Source organism: Lipotes vexillifer, unplaced genomic scaffold (genome assembly GCF_000442215.2).
Source record: "Lipotes vexillifer unplaced genomic scaffold, Lipotes_vexillifer_v1.1 scaffold278, whole genome shotgun sequence".
Taxonomy (NCBI): Eukaryota; Metazoa; Chordata; class Mammalia; order Artiodactyla; family Lipotidae; genus Lipotes; species Lipotes vexillifer.
Genome location: NW_006769677.1, coordinates 4,715,990 through 4,736,629, shown reverse-complemented (window position 1 = coordinate 4,736,629; position 20,640 = coordinate 4,715,990). Strand labels below are relative to the sequence as shown.

At 39.3% G+C, this 20,640-nt stretch overlaps 1 protein-coding gene across 5 annotated transcripts in view; it reads right to left on the bottom strand.

Annotated features, from left to right (window-relative positions):
• ATL2 (atlastin GTPase 2) overlaps positions 1-17,201 on the bottom strand; it is a 62,947-nt gene extending 45,746 nt beyond the window's left edge. For 2 of the 5 annotated variants that reach the window (XM_007445780.1, XM_007445779.1), the window contains exon 1: positions 17,060-17,201. In XM_007445780.1, the coding sequence (XP_007445842.1) occupies positions 17,060-17,177 (118 nt within the window). In that variant the 5' untranslated portion in view covers positions 17,178-17,201. Of the gene's footprint in view, positions 1-16,075; positions 16,491-16,576; positions 16,638-17,059 lie in introns of those variants that run through there. The other 3 variants (XM_007445781.1, XM_007445783.1, XM_007445782.1) reach the window with 3 other exon arrangements.
• Between the last annotated feature and the right edge of the window lie 3,439 nt (positions 17,202-20,640).

The following is a 20,640-nucleotide window of genomic DNA, read 5'->3' as shown; positions in this document are numbered from 1 at the left end:
GGAAAGAGGGTCTCCTGACTTGCATTTTTATCTTGCTCTTAAGAAGAGGCTCTAGGGAATTCCCTCATGGTTCAGTGGTTAGGACTCCAAGCTTCCACTGCAGGGGGCACAGGTTCAAGCTGGTCAGGGAACCAAGATCCCACAAGCCCTCTGGCACGGCCAAAAAAAAAAAAAAGTCAATCAATTAATTCAGCCAATCTAGTTCAAGAAAATAAAAAGGCCTTAAAAGGTTGTGTTAGTATTAAGTATATAATCATTACTAAGTAATAATATATTTATATTTATGCTAGATATCTAATTTATGCTCTTAATAAATGCCTGAAATTATCTTGTCCAATATTCTTTTCATTTATTTTCAAGATCAAGCATGATATAGAATGAAATAGAGCCCCTAAAACAAAACTCAATTAGAAACAATGCAAACTTACAGGAACTAATGATCTGACTTAACACTGTTTACCCAGGAACCAATTAAGTAGTAAGGTCTAAGGTCATGCATAAAGAGAATCCAGGTGGTCTTCACTCCCTAGAAATGGGGACTTCAAAAAGGCAGCAATGCACAATGACTACTAAGACTTCTGAGTAAAAAAGATGATGGGATAGATTATAATGGCTAGATTAATGCCTAACCTCCTGAATCAGTCTTAACATTACAAAGAGACAACCAAAAGTTTCGTGGCTCCTGATGTGATGCATCAGGAAGCACAAGACACCATCAAAGATGTATGTCTGAGGAAAAAATTTTAAAAACATGGAACTGATCAAGCCTCTAGATCTAACTATAGGAAAGGAAAGATAAGAGACACGTTCACCACCACCACCACCACAGAGATGGAGTCAGAAAACTCTAGAACATAGGAAATTCCACTGGACAAACAAACCTGGACAAATAAATTGCAAGAGCAAAGGGGGAAAAGCGGGGAAAAAAGGGGGGAAAGAGACTTGAGAGCCGTATGAACCAAATGCAGTGGGTGGGCCTTGTTCAAGCAAATCAACTATAACAAATTTGAAACCATCAGGGAAATATGAAGTCTGGATATTTGGTATTAAGGAATTATTTTTCTAGTATGATAATAGTACCACGGCTATGTTTTTTAAAAAATCTTTAATCTTTTAAAGACACAAAAACATTCATACAATCTGTTACTTGCTTCAAAATAGTCTGGTAGGGAGGCTGGCTATGGAAAATAGATAAAACAAAGTGGCCATTATATTGATAATTGTTTAATTTGGGAGATGTATATACACAGGTTCCTTATGTTGTTCTCTTTACTTCTATACGTATTTGAAAATTCCATAAGAGTAAGTGTGGTGGGTTTTTTTGTTGGTGTTTTTTTTCTTTGCCGTACGCGGGCCTCTCACTGCTGTGGCCTCTCCCGTTGCGGAGCACAGGCTCCAGACGCGCAGGCTCAGCGGCCATGGCTCACAGGCCCAGCCGCTCTGCAGCATGGGGGATCTTCCCGGACTGGGGCACGAACCCGTGTCTCCTGCATCGGCAGGCGGACTCTCAACCACTGCGCCACCAGGGAGGCCCAAGTGTGGTTTTTTTTTAAGTGGTGAAGCTAACAAAGGCTTTATTAGGAAATGTAGATCTAAGTTCGAAAGATAGAGATACAGGCTACAGCTATTAGAAGCGAGAAAAAGTCTCAAGTATTGTAGAACACTGCTTCTCAATCTTTCTTCTGCTTCCACAGCATTTTAGTGATTGGGAGGGGCAGGAGGGTGCTGTGAAGGATCAAAACAAAATGTTTTCAAAATACACAAGGTCAAGTGACTATAAAATTCTGAACCCACCCCATCACTCGCCTCAGCCCGCTTCTCCAGAAATACAGTTCTAAACACATGTCAATTCTTGCCTCCTAAAAGCTGGAAGAAAAAACCCTATTCTAAGAAATGTATCACTAGTTGGCTAACTAAAAGAATATACTCAGTCTTTAGAAGGGAGAACTGAAAAGACTCAGGTTTAAAATCAAATGCATTAAACCCCTAAAAAGAAAACTTTAGGCCCAGATGGCTTCACTGGAAATTTGGTGAACTACCAACAAATGGTAGAATGAAATTATACAAATTCTACACAGACTCTTACAGAAAAAAGAGAAAAGCAACATTTTCCAACTCATTTTATGAAGCCAATATAATTATCCCAATATCAAAACCAGACAAAGACATTACAAGAAAACAAAACTACCGACCAACATCCCTCATGAACAGACATAAAAACCCTTAATCAAAATCCAGTATTCAGAATACATAAAGAACTCTTACAACTCAATAAGAACAATTTTTAAATGGGCAAGAGACGCTTCAAAGAAGATACATGAATGATCAATAAGTACATGAAAATATACTCACACCATTAGATGCTAAGGAAATACAAATTAATACCACAATGATATACCACTACATACCCACTGAAATAGCTAAAATTTACAAGACTGACAAAAATAGAATTGGTGGGAAACAACTAGCACTCACATATATTTCTGGTGAGAGTATAAAATGACACAACCAGTTTAAAAAACTTTCTGGCAATACATTAGATAAAGTTAAACACATACCATACAACCAGCAATCACGCTCCTAGGTACTTAAAAGAGAAATTAAACATATGACAACAAATAACTCAAACACAAATGTTTGTATATTGGAGAAGGGGACATTTTTTAACTCCTACAAGAGTTTTAAGTTTTAAGCATCAAGAGACTATGCATACAATCCCTAGAATGTCAAGAAATTTTAGGACATTCAAGTTCTAGTACAGATGCTTGAAAATTAGCCTCAATAGAGCTGGAAGAACTGAGGCCCGGATATTGCCCCACACCGCCAAGGTGACCCAGCAGATCTGTGACAATGTGCATGCTGTGAGCCACAACAGTGCTTGAGTCTCAGCCAGTCTCCCCAGCGTAAACATGGCTGCTGCTTCCCTTTCCACCTTCTAAATCTCGAATGCATTTCTCTTTCAGACAATTCCAACTCAAATCATTCAAGGAAATGTGTTTCTGGCTCAGCTGATCTCACACAACCCCAAGTCACCATAGTAAGTAGCAGACGTTACAAAATCCTATAATCCATACAGTCATAAATGTATATTTCTTTGAAGCTCATTGATTCCAGATAAACCTGGGTACTAATTTAGACTTTACCTCCAACCAGCATATCAACTTTAGGAAGTCACTTAAACAACTTGACTTTAAGATATTGCACTGGCTAATTAAGGACATTTTGATGATATCTCTAAATTGCTTTCCAACTCCATTATGTCCTGACTCTAAGATCTACCTTCTTCTTATTTTTTAATTTAAAAGAACTGAGTATAGAAAATTCAACCAATAAACATGGTCTTTGATCGCTGTGCATACCTGTATGTTAGTTTTATGTATGAAGCTTTACAATACTTATTTTTTAGAGATACATACTGAACTCTCTGTGGAGGAAAAGACATGATGTGTGGGATTTGCTTCAAAATAATAAGGGAAAGAAGGAAGTGCCAGGGAAGAAAGGGAGTAAACATGAAACACAATAGGCCATAGGGACTTCCCTGGTGGTCCAGTGGTTAAGACTCCACACTTGCATTGCACGGGGAGCAGGTTCAATCCCTGATCGGGAACTAAGATCCTACATGCCACACCGTGCAACCAAAATAAACAACAACCAAAAAAAGGCAAAACAATATAAAAGGTTAATTCTAAAGGGCTTCCCTGATAGTGCAGTGGTTAAGAATCCGCCTGCCAACGCAGGGGACGTGGGTTCGAGCCCTGGTCCGGGAAGTTCCCACATGCCGTAGGGCAACTAAGCCCGTGCGCCACAACTACTGAGCCTGCACTCTAGAGTCTGCGAGCCACAACTACTGAAGCCTGCGAGCCGAGCCCATGCTCCACAACAAGAGAAGCCCCCGCTCACCACAACTAGAGAAAGCCTGCACACAGTAACAAAGACCCAACACAGCCAAAAATAAATTAAAAAAAAAATCAACAGGCCATAAATTAATAATTGAAGTTCATAATTGTTGAATGTGGGTAATGGGTTCATTACACTATTCTCTCTACTTCTGTATGTGTTTGAAATTCTCCATAGTAAAGTGTTTATAAAAAAATTAGCCTCGGGCTTCCTTGGCCTCAATATATCACTCACAGGGGCTTCAGAGATTACGCAGCCAAATTCACTCTTTTTAAAGATAAGGAAAACACGAGACTAGACCACTGTTTGGAGGGAGAACTGGGCGTGGTCTTATTAATTTAATGTTATTTCCTCTACATTAGTGCTTCTCAAACTTTTAAGATGCATATGAATCACCTGGGGATCTTGTTAAAATGAATATTCTGATTCAGGAAATGTGGGATGGAGCCTGAAACTGCATTTCTAAATAACTTCATGGTGATGCCAATGTCCTCTGTCCTCTGAACAGAGTACCAAGGATCATGATATTTTACAGGTATTTAGTACATAAAGATCGTTCAGTTTATTTTACTTCGTGTAGTTTCTAGTGATGCTACTGTTTTCACTGAAGGAAAAAAAAGTTTTCAAACTAAACTATAATCCTCCATTTTTCCTAGGAGACTGTTAATACTCTGATAAAACTAACCACTCCAGTCTAAGTACTGTGGATTCTATATAAAGTGAAAAGAGGCAGTGTACATAGACATCCCTACTTTAAGAATACAAATGTACAAATTTGGTCTGGAGTCATCATCAGTCACCTGGGTGAGCTTTTAATAGCAGGCTTCCCTCTCCCTGCCCAAAAACATGCCACCTGGAATAAGAATACTGACAAAGACACAAACTTGGACTTCAAAAAAATTTAAGGAGAGAAGCAGCTACTACAAGAAAGGGTTTAACTATTTGCTCCTATAAAGTAATGTTATTAATAACTTATAAAGTTAAATTTCTCTCATATAAAACTGGAACTATGATGCAAACTGCAAAAATAAAAACTATAAAGACTCCAGAAGACCTACTAATAATGTCAGAATATCAGATACTTTCCCCCATCAGCTTTGCCCACTTGACCAACAAGACCATCCTAAATAACCAAGCTTTAAAAATACTTTTAAAGAGCATGTAATGTAGTTCATATTTCCTTCCTTCATTACTATCAAATCAGGAGATAAACAAAAAGTTGTTTTCCTATAAGATTCAAACATTTTTCACTTGAAATCTACTGTTTCCATAGTAACCAGCACTGATGTCACAGAATCTTTGCTGTTCCCATTTAAAAAATACTGAAGATAAAAATGCTTTTATGCATTTATCTAAACAGATGAAGAAAATTGTAAAACAGATTACAAAATATTTTCCCCAAAGTTTATCATCATTAACCAGCTCTTAAAGCATACATTTAATAAGAAGTAAGTATACTCCATAGAATAAATAATGGCTCAGGAGACTCTAAGCAACAAGACAGAAATTCAGAAAAATTATATTTAGATTCTGCAACTTAAGAGTCCTCAGTAAGGTTCTTCTCTATTTTCTTCCAAAGGAAAGTCTTGCAGAAAATCTCACCCAAGTCACCCAAAGGGTCCGGCATCTTTTGTACCTTTTTTCAAAGGGTGGGGAGATACACTCTTGTTCTGTGGTCCAGATTTTTAAAGAATTAGAGTACACAATACTGAAACTTTTTTAATTTAATTTTTAGACAAGTTATTTATATGCTAGAGGAATTCCTACACAAATGCACAGAAGAGACAAGGTTCCTTGTTCACTGAAGTATTGTTTGTAACTGAAAAAAAAAAAAATTGGAACCTAAATATCCACAGACAAACCATGAAATAGAGAATTAAAATTAATGAATACGATTAAATGTGTACACATAGGTAAAACTCAAAACCAATGTTGAATGAAAAAACAAGTCAAGCCACAAATACATAGTTTGAGCCACTTTCTAAAAATTTTTAAATATAGCACTATACCATATATTGTTTATGGAAAAAAATAAATATATATATTATAGGACTATTAAAAAATCAGGAAACATACATACTAACTTCAAGATAGGTGTATACCTAAGGAGGGAGGGAAGAGGAAAAAAGAAAGATGTCAGGAGAACACTAACTGTACAGTAACACTTTATTTCTTTAAAAAAAAAAGGATTCAAAACAAATATGGCAAATGTTATGTATTAGATCTATGCAATGGGCACTTGGGCATCTATTATACTTTCCTCTGTCATTTTTGTAAGTTTGAAATGCATTACAATTGTTTCTAATGAAGTATTTTAAGTTGCTTAAGAATTTACTTCCATAGGGAAAGGAACTTATTTATTGAATGACTCTATAACTTTATGCTGGGCACTGTGAGAGGAATCCTCTCAACAACACTGTGACTTAGCAATTATCCCCATTTCAGAGAAGAAATGTGGACATTCAAAGAAGTTTAAAAAAAAAAAAATTCTTCCAAGATTCTACAGCTAAGAAGTAGTAAAGGAATCAAGATTTCTATTTAAGTCTTTTTATTAAGCCCATGCTGTTTCCTCTATACCAAACTGCCTTTCAACGTTACAGGATAATTCTTATAAAGATCAATCTTTGTTCCCCAGTGGTACAGCCATAGAAAGAAGATGAAAAGCAGTCCATATTTTTAAATGATCCTTATCACTTAAAGTAAATCCTTGATATTAGCTCATCTATTCTTATGAGTAAAAAATAACAAGTACAGATTACGTATGGGTTTAAAGGGTTTGGCTTTGTTTGGGAAAGGTGGACTGATAAGCATCCTGTATTTGAGATTTTAAGGTCTGGGTTAAACTGGATTTCTGGACAAAAACTAGAGTAACCAAAATAATCAAAACTACAAAAATACATAACTATTCCTTGACATAGCAACAGGAAAAAAAAATGTTTGCTACAGAACAGTCGATTCATCTGAAATTTAATTATACATGGGTCTGAAACCAAGGTATACTGTCAATATTTAATAAGCCCCAGCCACACTGTAAAACAGTGAGTCCCATGCACACTAAAGCTTAAAAGAACCACCTGGGTGGCTTGTCTGGAATACAGACTCTTGATTCTCATCTCGAAAGTTGATTCAGCTCAGATATGGGGTCCAGGAATCTACATCTGTAGCAAGCACCCCACTAACAACCACCAAGGCAATTCTGATGCAGGGGTGAAAGGACTAGAGGTGGGGATGCATAAGCCTTTATTCCTTCATTCCTAATATATTCCTTAATTCCTTTATTCCTAATATTCACTGAACACCTACAACATGGTTGTAAGAACTGCAGATTCGGTATCAAACAAAATAAACAACAAAGAAAATCCTTCCCTTAGGAATCTATTACATCCAAAAGGTGAGGAGATAGAAAACAAATATATGACATCAGCTGGTGTTAAGTGCTACAGAGAAAAATAAAACAGGTTAAGGGAAATGAAAGCCGGGGTTGCCATTTTACAAAAGAACAGTCAGGCAAGCCTTCTCTAATAAGGAGACATTTGAACAGAGAACTCAAAGTGGCTATCTGGGAGAAGAGGTGAGAACATTATTAGGAACTTTCTCATTCCTTGAAATAATTTATTGTATGAAATAATTTTAGGTGTTGTTCCTTTTACTATAGAAGAGAGAAAAACAGAGTGCTTACTCTATACTAATGACTATATAATCCTCAAAATCACTTTGTGGGATTAGCTAAGAGTTTCCTTATTTGTATAAAGGACACAGGTTTAGATTAAGCAGTTTGCTTAAACAAAATTTAACATTTTGTAAGTAATCGGATCACGACGTACACCCAGGTCTTTGTGATTGTCAGATCCATCATTTTCCAACTATGCACGTTCGTTAAACAAACTCAGAAGTGAATTCTTATGTGCTCAAGATTTTTAGAAAGCTTAAAAAAGTTAACAAAAATACAGTTTGTTTAAAAGCAGAGAAGTTTATTTCACATCTTTATAACAAATCTTGGCAACAGCTATTTTTCTCTTTATTTTTTCCAAAAATCTCCTTGTCAAAACTTAATGATTTATAGTCAGCACATCATTTATACAGTCCCCCAACATTTGGGAAACAATTTTTTCTTCATAAGCTATGTAGAAGGGCAGGTTTTAAAACTGCAGACTTTTAAAACATAAGATGCAATAAAATTATACTTTCCCATATTTAGTAAGATATGCATATATATGTAAATAAATGTGCAACTCATTGTTTCATATTCACTGATTCCAACAAGGCTCAGCACACCTATACAACGTGTCATGAATTGAGGAAGGTTCTCCCACCGTACCTACTTCAAACTAGAGCAAGGCACTATGCTAGATACTAAAGTAGTACAATTTGCTACTAATAGTCCTTACTCTCAAAGTTCTGACACAAACAAGTATAAAAGGACAGTACAAAGAAAAAGAGCTATATTGGATTATTTAAACTAGGGTTACCAGTGCAGACACCCTGCAGAAGGCTGTATCCATGAGACTCAGATTAAGCGAACCTTAAAATTTCAGGCTAAGAATGCTAGGCATTATCCTGAAGAGAGCCATGGAAAATTCTGAAACAGAGTGATAGGATCAAAACTGTGCTGCAGAGATAAACTGAAAGTGATGAGTGAGTAAGAAGTATAATGAGAGTCTAAAAACAGGGAAATCAGATATAAGGCAAATGGAGGAGGCTGAATGTAAGGTGAAAAGCCCAAAGTCAGAATGTGACAGTAAAAATAGAAAGCGATGCATGCAAGAGCTAGCTAGTTCTTCAACATCCTTCTTTGGAGTAGGCAACAGATAACACTAAATTATTCCGTATACATTCTATTTTCTATAGGCCTTTATAAAGCGACAATGTACTAAATTTCCACTTCCAAAAGTATTGTTGGCAGTGACTCCAAGGTTTTGTAACACAGCAATCGGGAATCCAACAAAACCAGAGTACATACGTTGCCTCGATTTAGGCAAATAGTTTAACCATTCTCTTTGTGGCCCCCAAATTAACTCTCCAGTAAGTTAAAAGATATTAAACTCATAGAAGAGCTATTGAAATTTGGGATAACCAGTTAACAAAGGAGTTATTTTAAAAAAAAAATACATACAAGTTTAAATTTAGAATAGCGTTTTCATGACAAATCTCAAATAGGTATCTGCCAAGACTCTGGAAATAAGACACTAAGTTCCACTTCGCTCCAGCTCTCAACCTCAGATGACTTGTTACAGCTGCAGTTTAAAAAAAGGGAAAGAAAAGTAGAGCATATACTCAAATCCCAACCTTGGCTCAATACAGGCAAAATTCCTACTAAGAGAGCAGTTGTAAAAAAGAAATAGTGCCAAAAAGAGACAAACATCCTTCCAGCTAGATAAAATGTGACTAATTTGAAAAAAACAAATGGGATAAAAGAGTCAGAGGTTCTCACTACACTCTCCTTTTGTCCTTTCCTAAGTTTGGCAATTTTAGAGTACGTGTCAGGATTCCTTGTGGCGGAGAAATACACATGCTCAAAAATAGGGGCAGGGAACACACATCTTTACAGTTTTTAGTCACACTTGGGGGACTATTCAGTTTTTCTAGGAATTATTCAGTTATTTAAATCAATTCTTTGCTCTACTTGGCTACAGGAAAACTCATATTCCTTTTTTTAGTAAACATGCTCTAACACATGATTTTTCAATTGTTTCATCTAATTGCTTTCAAATACTTTTTAAGCATCCCTTTTAGAAATATTCTTAGAAAGCAGGAACAAGGGCTTTAACTAAAGCTTCCCAACATACTGCCTATCTTTCTATCTTCAAACAAGTGGTATATCCTACAACTCTGCTAAGACCCACCCATTCTTCAAGGACTGATAAGCCCAACCTCCCCCATGAAGTCTTGCTCAACAATATTAACACACATTACTTTCTACTTCTGAAATTATAAACTTAATGATAAACTTTACTCACAAGTATGCATAAGGTCTATCTGATCTCCCATCTACATAAAAGCTTAGAAACAGGGATCTGTTCTACACTTTTCTACATAGGTATTAATTACAAGCAACAGAGAAGCCCTTTTACAAGGTAGGTGCTCAATACAGCAACATAACATCAAGGGGACAAAAAAGGTAGTTCTTTGTCCAAGTGTGGTCCTCCATCTGCCTGTCCTACTCCATCTCTTTACTCCCAAAAGAAAACTAATCTCAGCCCCTTCACGTTCTCCTTTACCCTTGAGAAGGAATAACTTCCCTTGTACGCTCAATACACGTCAGGTGTTTTAAGACATTATCTTTTAACCTTAAATTTCTAAAGTAGGTTTTTTTGTTAAGGAAGCTGAAGCTTGGTGGTGGTGGTGATTTGAACCCAGCTCCTCAGCTTGGAAACTTCTACCACACTACTGGGCACTGAAGCAGAGGCCCATACTCTGGCATTATAGACAGGAATAAACAATCAACATCTCACAAAGAATTTAAAACAATAAAAACAGAAAAAGAGAAAAAATAAAAGAAACTCCCAACAGCATACCTAAATATTCAAAAGAGACTAGCACTAAGTTAATAAGTTGAGAGTTGCCAATTTATTTAAGAAAAACACCCATATGGAACCATTTTAAATATTTTTTAAAACAAACTATTCTATTTTTTATATACTAGCATACTATTTTTAAAATAATAAATAATAATATACAAATAATAAATATAATAATAAATATATCATTTTTAAAACATACTATTCATATGTTTGTTAAAAAATAGACATGAAAAAGAATTTCTTATATACGAAAGAGCTTTCGCAAAGATAAGAGAAACACTGAGAGCTGGTCAAAGAATACAAAAATGCAATTTAAAAAAGAATTCACGTTCAATTACCATATTAAAATTTCAACATCAACTGTAATTGAAGAAATGCAAATGAAACAGTGAGATCCCCATTTTTCCTATGTGTTGGCATTTATTTTTAATTAACACCCACTTGTGAACAAGCACAAATCTAACCTTCATGGAGACAGAATAAATGGATACAACCTTTTTGAATGGATTTGCTGATGCGTGTCTTCAATTTTGAAAATGTACAGGCCATCTGACCCAGAAATCTACTTTTAAGACCTTACCCTATAGGTCAAGGTTTATCTATAAAGATGCTTAGCTAGCATTATCCACGAGAAACAATTCCATAACCGAAAGGAAGATTAGTTAAGTAGTAGAATAATGCCATTTAAAAAATCATGTTGTAGATTTACTCATATAGAGAAATACAATATGAAATGAAAAAGTAAATTACAAAATTACAGTAAGATCCTAATCTAGGAAAAATTAAACTATGCATTTTAAAAAGGATGTACACTAAAATGTTAGCAGTGGTTACCACTAGTTGGTATGATTTCTACTTTCTTCTTTTTTCCTTTATTTGTATTTTCCAAAGTGTCTACAAAGATTTACTGCTTTTGGAATGAAATGTTAAACTTTTATAACAAAGCATAAATTACCGTATTACTCAATTAGGTTAAGAGCTGTGATCACAAGTCCTGTTAAATCACAAGTTTAGCTGTAACTTAAAAGGCAGTAAATTTCTGTCTTAATATCCAGTTGTAAGACATTTATCTGGTACATTGCTCAACCTTCACAAGGACTTTTAGCCTACTTCAGAATTTTTTGAGAAACAATATCCAAGTGCATGCAATAAAAAGCTTCTTGACTCTAAACAAAAATTCCACATAGCCTGCTCACATTGTCAAATCTATCTTAAAATTAAAGGGCTATAAAACAGCATTTTCTGATGATTAATAACTGTTTTTGTCAAAAAAACTAAGAAGGGGTGATTTTCGTGTCAAAATTTCTCTCCAACTTCAAAATTCAACTTCCCCCCCACCATTTCAATAAAAGTGAACTTAATCGAGCTTTTAATATCTCATAAACCCATTCATTCAAATACAAAAAGAGCAGCTCGCTGAAATGTGCCAATTTCACCCCCTTTACAGAGTTTCTTCGTAGAAGGCTTTAAAATTTCTAAAGTTCCTTCATAGATTATTATCTATTTAATAACCCCAAAAAAGACCTACAAGCTTGCTAGGGTAGATATTAACCATCAGGAAGGAAAAAATGTTATTCCATTCTGAAGGCCATAGGAAGTTTACAGTACTCAAAATTAAGTCTTTAGTTAAAATAAGTATGTTCTTATCACTACCCATGACTCTTCTATAAATGACTATTACATGAAGGGGAAAAAAAGCTTTTTATGGCATTCATGATTAGCGTGGTTTCAAGTCAATCACTTTTTTAGGCATTCTTGTGCATAAGAGACGTAAATTAGATTTTGTACCTTTACTGTTTGAAAACCCAATGTGCTCTACTGGAAAACTGCCATGACCTTAACTAAGAAATTAATTCACATTGAATCCTGTAACTGAAAGACTATTTTGCCACATGATTAAATGATTCTCTAAAATGAAAGTTTATGAAAATAAAGATAGCTGAGAAGCATGAATGCTTGTTTTTATCTTATAAAAACTGAACAAAATGGGTTTCCCTGGTGGCACAGTGGTTGAGAATTTGCCTGCTAATGCAGGGGACACGGGTTCGAGCCCTGGTCTGGGAGGATCCCACATGCCGCGGAGCAGCTAGGCCCGTGAGCCACAACTACTGAGCCCGCACGTCTGGAGCCTGTGCTCCGCAACAAGAGAGGCCGCGATAGTAAGAGGGCCCCGCACCGCAATGAAGAGTGTCCCCGCTTGCCACAACTAGAGAAAGCCCTCGCACAGAAACTAAGACCCAACACAGCAATAATTAATTAATTAATAAACTCCTACCCCCAACATCTTCTTTAAAAAAAAAACTGAACAAAGACCTTTTAAATCACTTATTTTAAAAATTAAAGGTTTAGTTCAAAATCTCTTAAATAACCACTTATTATAGTATAAGTACCATCAAATAGAATGTTTGCCATTGGGTTAAGCATTTTAATCACATTTAATACAATAACTCTAATCATGAACACATTATCAGCATTTTACAGATAAAGTTAAAAATTTACCCACCATCCTTACCCACATTAAACCTTTGTCCACATTATAGGGAAAAAAAATTAGAAGAGACTTTCTGATTGCAAATATACACATATAGAACAAGTCGTCAAACTGGCACATTCTTACATATATATTACTGTGTCTTACACACAGCTCTACAATTTACAAAACACTTGTACCCTATCACCTCCTTTGTTTCCCACTACAGCCCTATGGGATTATCATCACTACTGTATGTGAGGGGTTTCAAGCTCAAAGAGTTTAAACCAAGTCGCTCAGCTTTTGATTCCTCATTCTTTTTCCACTACACAATCTTGATTCCCTGTGATTAAATAAACACTGCCCTCACAATCAGAGTATTACACAATAAACAGGTAAAATGTGCTACAGAGCCTAGATAAATAACGTCAGTTACACATTTCCCCAAGTTATTAGTTAACTGCTTATTTTGATGCCAATCACAGAAATACAAGTTACACAAATAATTTTATTAAACTGGTACCTTAGCAAGGGAATCCCCTAGATTCTACTTGTATTGCCCAGATTAACCCCAAAGCCTACTTTATTAATTCTTCTACTTCTTTCTACAGTACCCATCTTTTGCCTTCCTACTTTAAAATTTCCCACTCCACTTAGTGACCTGCCCTATCTTTACTTTTTAACTGTCCCATCTTCTCATTAGTATGATTTCAGACTTCATTCAACAAAGTTCTACCCAGTCATCTCTAATGATATGTAATGATTTGCAAAGAAGGAAGGCCCCTACCCTCCTCCAAGTCTGGTGAGGAGCAGTAAGAGTACCTTTGAGTAGTTTCTGTGACTGTAGGCCAGTCACAATCACTCCCTTCAATGGGAATAACTTAATTCCCTCACAGGAAGGTTTTAAGAATAAAATCAAAGCAAGGTGTTTAAAGTGCTTTATAAAGTATCAAGTATTATCCTACTGACATATTTTCAGGTTGGTCTTTTTTTTCTGGATATCCACTTTTAAAGCTATGGAAAAAACCCTCAATAGTTCTGTATTAGGGGTGGTGAAAAAGAGTAAAGGATAGGAAGAAACTTACATGAGTAATGAATTAATTGGGGGATCAAGTTTAGTTATTCTATATTCACATCTCTCTTCCTTAAGTTAAATAATACCCAAGAGAGTAAACAATACAACCCTAAAATGGCTAGACAGTCAGAATACGATTACACTTTAAGAAAAAAAAAAACAAAGGAAAAAAAGAAAAACTGTTTCCCTGCACCCACTCTGGAAAAAACTCCTTCTGTAAAGCTATAAATCACTATTACAAAAAAGTTTAACTTCTATTCCCATCCCTTACACTTCTGGCTCTTTGACAGCCTGCCAAACAGTTTTGCTTACAATACTGTGTGTCAAAAAGGTCTTCCAATTGAGCATAAACAACTTTTTAAAATGTATCTTACTACTAGGTCTCACAATTTTAAATATGTCTTGAACTCCAGCATCAAACTACATGACAGTCCTCCAGGTATACTCTTAGCAGCTGCTTAATAGCAGATGAATGGAAAAGACACAATTTTGGAAACAGTCTAACAATTTCAAGCACGTTACTTTCACTTGTGAATACTCAAAAACTTTATCCTAAAGTTAAAACACAGAGGTAAACTAAAAATGAATCTAAAAATAGGTGCCTTGGACTTAAGGCCAGAATCTCATTTTAACTCATGGTTTATTTGCCCTATAATAAGTACCTCTTTACTGTAAGGAAGCTCTTTCTTCCCCAAATAAAGAATTTCAAAGGATTTCAAAACACGTTACCAAATACTTACATCCACAGATTCTTAGCATCCAACAAAGTCATTAGAAGAGTTCATAAGTGCTTTATAAAGGTCTTACAATATAACCCTAGAAAGAGTAAGCACTTCTCTTTCAGAGACACAAAGCATCTTCCTAAGACTAAACTACTAGAGTGGTGCCTGACTCACCCCAACTCAACTCTTAGGACTTTATCCAGAAAGCAGAGGGAGACAAAGAGTTTCTACAGCCAAAATCAGATGAGTCCCTACTCATTCACAGCCTGTTTGCTCTTACTTTAAACACAAATCTCAAAAAGTTCACTTGGTTTTTAATGTATTAATGGGTGACTCAGAGCAAATTAGCAGGGAGAGGGACTATTTTAGGCAGTCATTTGATAGGAATGGCTATCAAGTGAAGGACTAACTCCACACACACACACAAAGACAAAAACCTGTGAGTAGCCGATGGAGCATTTAATAAATGATGACCCCTATTTATCAAGTCTTAAGAATAGCATCTCGAGGCTTCCCCGGTGGCGCAGTAGTTAAGAATCTGCTTGCCAATGCAGGGGACATGGGTTTGAGTCCTGGTCCGGGACAATCCCACATGCCGCAGAGCAACTAAGCCTGTGCGCCACAACTACTGAGGCTGCGCTCTAGAGCCCGTGCTCCGCAACGAGAGAAGCCACCGCAATGAGAAGCCCACCACCACAATGAAGAGTAGCCCCCCTCGCCGCAACTAGAGAAAGCCCACACGCAGCAACAAAGACCCAACTCGGCCAATAAATTAATTAATTAATTTTAAAAAAAAAAGAATAGCATCTCTTCTCACTGTGCCACAGCCTAAAAACGATGTTCATAATCCTGAGTCATAAAGCAATGCTTCTCCTAATAAGGCAAACACGTAAAACGCTTTGAAACTACATCTAAAACGGCATAAGTAGATAAGTAAATAAATACGCACCACCCCCCCTCTCCAGGGTCCAAAAGAGCTACATTAACCAATCCATCAGCATTCCAGAACAACTTATTACTTGAGAATTCCAACCAGAATAGGTCTAAGGCAAACCTCTCTCCTCTGGCAGCATTTTCTTCTGTGTAAACAGTTCTGTCAAGTGCTTTGGTTGGCAAGCAATAATAAAATCAGCTTTATTTCCTGTTCTTTTTCCCTTAGCAAAACTTATAGTTTGTCATCACCTCTGACATAGGTTCCACACGTCCAGGGTCTACCATGAATGACGAAGTATATTTCACATAAACTTTTCTTTTAAAGTGAGTCTTTTATCAAAATGTTTTTACATTTTACCTCACAAAACCTTTATCAGATTGTGGAGAGAAATTTGAAAAACACAGTTCATACTTAGTATAGTTAATAAACTCTTTTCTATGCCATGGCCATACTTACCTAACCGTAGGCTTTTACTATTTATAAGCCTTGGAAAAACTTTATGTCTTTAAGTAACATCAAAATTCTCCATCAGGATTTCAGGCGTTCAGTTCACACCACAGTGAAGGATCAAATGCTAAACTCCTAAAAATAGGGCGTTGTGAGTGAGAGGGACACACAACACTCCGCCGCCAAGGCAAATGCGTCTTCCAGGGGGCAGGGGCGCTCCTTGTACACGTACAGTAGGAGCTCACATTCAGCAAAACCGGGGAGAGAAGAATCAGGTGACTTCACACCACCGACACTTTCAGTCCGATCGGGCCTTACTGTGATCTCAATATTAGTAAACAGCTCATAACCTCAGTTTTGACAATTAAATCTGAACTTGCATCCTAAACACGCGCTATCCGCATGAATGGGTTCGGCAACCGAGGGTCCCCGGAATCCGAGCCCCCGGACACAACCCTGGCCTGCGGACCGCGGTTCCCTCCTGGAAGGGTGTCTGGAGAACCTTCCAACCTGGCAGCGAGGTGTCTCCTCCCCCCGCGAGCTGCGCGTCCTCCTCCTCTGCTGGGCCCATCCCGACCTGGTTAACCCTTCCTCCCTTTCCGCGCGAAGGACAGAGAACAGCGAGTGCCGGCCGGGTGACAGGTCGCCCGGAGCTCCCTAGGACCTCCCCGCACCGCCGCCAACCTCCCCGCGCCCCGGGTCTGCGACCCCTGCTCCAGGCCGCCCCCTCTGGGGGAGAGGACGCCGCTACAGACACGCGGCGGGCGGGAAGGCAGGGGGCCGGGCCGGGCGCAGACGCGCGCGCCGCCCGTGCACCCGACAGCTGCGGGAGCTGCGGCCGGAGGACCGCCCTTTCAGGCCGCGCGCCGCTGGAGGAGAGCCGAGCCAGCGGCGGACGACGACCCCACAGCCTGCGGCCGGTGCCAGCGAGCCCGAGCGGCCCGCGCCCTCTCCCCACCCGGGCCCTGCAGCCTACACCTCGCCGGCCCGTACCTAGGAGGGTTGTGGACGAGACGTGGTTAACCCCGGTGTTTGGGTCGCTGGTTCGCCTCCGGCGCCGCAGCCCCTCGTGCGACTGCTGCCTCCGCGCTGCCTCGTCCCCCTCCGCCATCTTGTACCGATTTAAAATTAACTCCCCACTGACGTCAAACGCCGCCGCCGCTTTATCAACCTCCCGGGAGCCGGCGGGGCGCCTGCGGGTCCTAGTGCCGCCCTCACCGGCTCCTCCTTGTCCTCCCCACGCCCTCTCTCGTCCCGCCCCTCGGCGCCCTCGCTCCGCCTCCGCCCTGCTTGCCTTGCAGCCTGCCGCTCGGTTTTCCCAGGCTTCCACCTTGGGGAGAAATTGGGCGGCGCCCTCACCGCAATCGTCTCACACTCCTACCGCCCTAAGCCCAGGACCACACCCCCTTAGCGCTGAGCGGGTCTGTGTAAAAACCGAAGGGCTCTCCAGAGAACCAAGTCCCTCCTTCCCAATCGAGTAACCCAATTCTCTTTGCAGCTCTTCTCCATAATCGTTGACTCGTGCACTGCACGTGAGGTTGCTTTCATGCTCCTTTCCTTCTCTCCTTTCTATCTCCTCCTCCACTGCTATTCTCCCCCCTCCCTCCTTCGCTCCCCCCCGCCCCGCACTCCCAAGCTATTGCTGGTGCCCTGCTTTTCCTTTTGATCTTTCTTCGCACAGGTCTCTAATATTGTTTCCCATCTAGAGACCATCCTATGCTTTGTTTGGCATAGCTGCCTTCTACTTATGAGGCCCTCCTCCTGTCTTCTTGCTGTGCATACCCTTCCCCTGCTGCTCCTAGCCCCTTACAGGTTCAAACCAGAAAGCACCCTAATCAGAAAATGAATTGTAGCTGGTCCTTTCCTTACTGTGATGAACCTTCTTGTGGGGATCCAGTGACATCCTATAGAAAGTTCAGGTCACTTTAAAAAATAAATATCTGCCTGTGGAAGCTTCTGTGAAACATGGCCCCTATTCTTTTGGATTTTTTCCATTATCACCAGCTGCACTAGAAATTCCTTCTCTCTGGTGAAGGCATGTGTCCAGGTGCCCAAATCGCTGCCTTGTGCAGGTCTTCTCACAGACTTTCATCCAGCATGACCTCTAGAAAAGCACTGTGTGTCACCAAAGCTTGCAAGGTGCCATTCTAGAGGGGTTTGGGGGGCTGTTTATTCATCTGTTTTCTGTATTAATGGAAAGGGATTTGGAGCTCCTCCTGGACTTCCTAAGTCCCTACATCCTGGTTTGATGCCCTGGGACAACCTAAGCCCCAAGCCATAAGCCCTGCTTGATGATGGATTTCCTTTCATAATCTCCCTATGAGGCATCTATTTAATATTGCCACAGTCTGCTTTATGCAGGGTATCATCTAAGGTGTGAGACAAGATGCAAAGATGAGTATTTTGGCCATCAAAGAATAAACTTCCAGTTACAAGTTAGCAGTTAACTTAGCCCTGAGCACACCCCATTAGGGACCCCCAGAGGGTTAAGGCTGCACTACTAGTCAAGTGACCTCCTAACCAGTGTCCGTTCCACTATCAGACAGTTTATCCCATATGCTACTACAGTGCCCTGACAGGTCCAAATCTCCTGACTCCAAGGAGTGTAAAGAAGCCAAACGCAAATACAGTCAAGAGATTGAGCGTTGTCCCACAGTCACCTCAAGTCCATGTTTAAAAGGCCTTCCTCCATTTTCCCCCATCAGCCACCCCTCTTCAATTTCCTATCACAGTGAAACCTCAGTGTTACTGCAGACTTCTCCCTCCCTCTACACCCATCAAGTCCCAGTGAAGTCAATTCTGACTTCTGAATTTCCCTCCAGCTCACCTCCTCTCCATCCCCTCAGCTTCCCTCTTGATTCAGACCCCATTATCTCCCACTGGAGACTTATTACAACAACCTCCCTGCTGTTCCCCCTTCTCCTGTGGGTCCTCCACACAGACTGGCTTGAGTTTTCTTAGATGCAAATCTATTCATGTGATTTCTCTGCTCAGGATAAAGTCCAAGCTCTTCAAAATAGTTGACAAGACCTTTCATGATTTGGGCCCTACCTATGCATCAAGCCTCGTTTTTCACTACTCTGTCATTTATTCCTTTATTCTCTCATTTAACAAATGAATTTTGACACTGTTGTGTGTGCTGAACAGACAAGGACAAACAAGACAGACAAAATTGGTCTCCTTGGTTTTTGTTTCTTTCCATACCCACACAGGCTGCCCCACCACAAAAAAGTGAGCATCCAAGAGCTCAGATATCTGTCTTGTTCAGGCTGTATCTCCAGCACCTAAGCCAGTGCCTAGTACATAACAGGGTCTCCAAAAATAGTTGTGGAACAAATGAATGAATAAACGAATGAATGAATGGTTTACAACCTGATTCTACCACTGATTCACCTAATGTTTCTAAACTTCCAGGTCCTCATTTTTATAACTAACTATATAACAGGATTCTTATGGGGTCAAATCAACGTATTGAGAGCATTTTCTTGGCTCTGAAACAGCCAACATTTATGGAATGTTTACTGCTCAAAGTACTTTACATGTGGTAAGTCATTTAATCCTAACAGTAATCCTAAACGGTAAATGCTAACGCTATTCTCATCTTACAGATGGAGAAACTGAGGCACCAAGTGGTGAAAAACTTGCCTAAGTGGCAGGACTGGCATTTGAAGGCAGGCAATCTGGGTCCAGAGATTACGCTCATATCCACCGTAATAGTGTTCAGCTTATAGACTGTGGTTTTTTGTTGTTTTTTTTTCGGTACGCGGGCCTCTCACTGTTGTGGCCTCTCGTGTTGCAGAGCACAGGCTCCGGACGCGCAGGCTCAGCGGCCATGGCCCACGGGCCCAGCCGCTCCGCGGCATGTGGGATCTTTCGGACCGGGGCACGAACCCGTGTCCCCTGCATCAGCAGGTGGACTCTCAACCTCTGCGCCACCAGGGAAGCCCAGCTTATAGACTGTGAATTCCTGGAGGGCAGAATCCATAGCTTATCCACAGCCAGGTCTTTGGGATTCTGCTTTCAGTTAATGTAAATTGTATTAAAAGCTATTTCTACCAAATAAACAACTTTGAAATTTTTAAAATCCTATTAATAATTGGGCAAAGACATCCACAGGCAATTCACCAAAAAGAATTATCAAAGTGGACCTTAAATATATGGAAAAAGGTTGTTTTACTCATAATAAGAGAAATGCAAATTAAGACAACACTGAGACACCACTTCTCACTCCTCAGGTTGGCAAAAATTCAAAAGCTTACGATTACACTCTGTTGGCAAGGATATGGGGGAATGCAGGCACTCTCCTACATTGCACTCTCGCTGGGAATGCAAAATGGTATAACCCCTATGGAGAAGAACTTGGCAACATGCAACAAATTTCATTCCCATTTACACTGCGACATGCCAATCTCACTTCTGGGCATTAACCCTGAAGATACAACTCCAATAATCAAAAAAAATATTTTCTTGCAGAAGGTTATTCACTGCAGCATTATTTGCAGTTGCAAAATATTGGAAACTATTTAAATATCCAAGTGTAGGTGATTGGTTAAGTAAACTATGATAATTTCTCA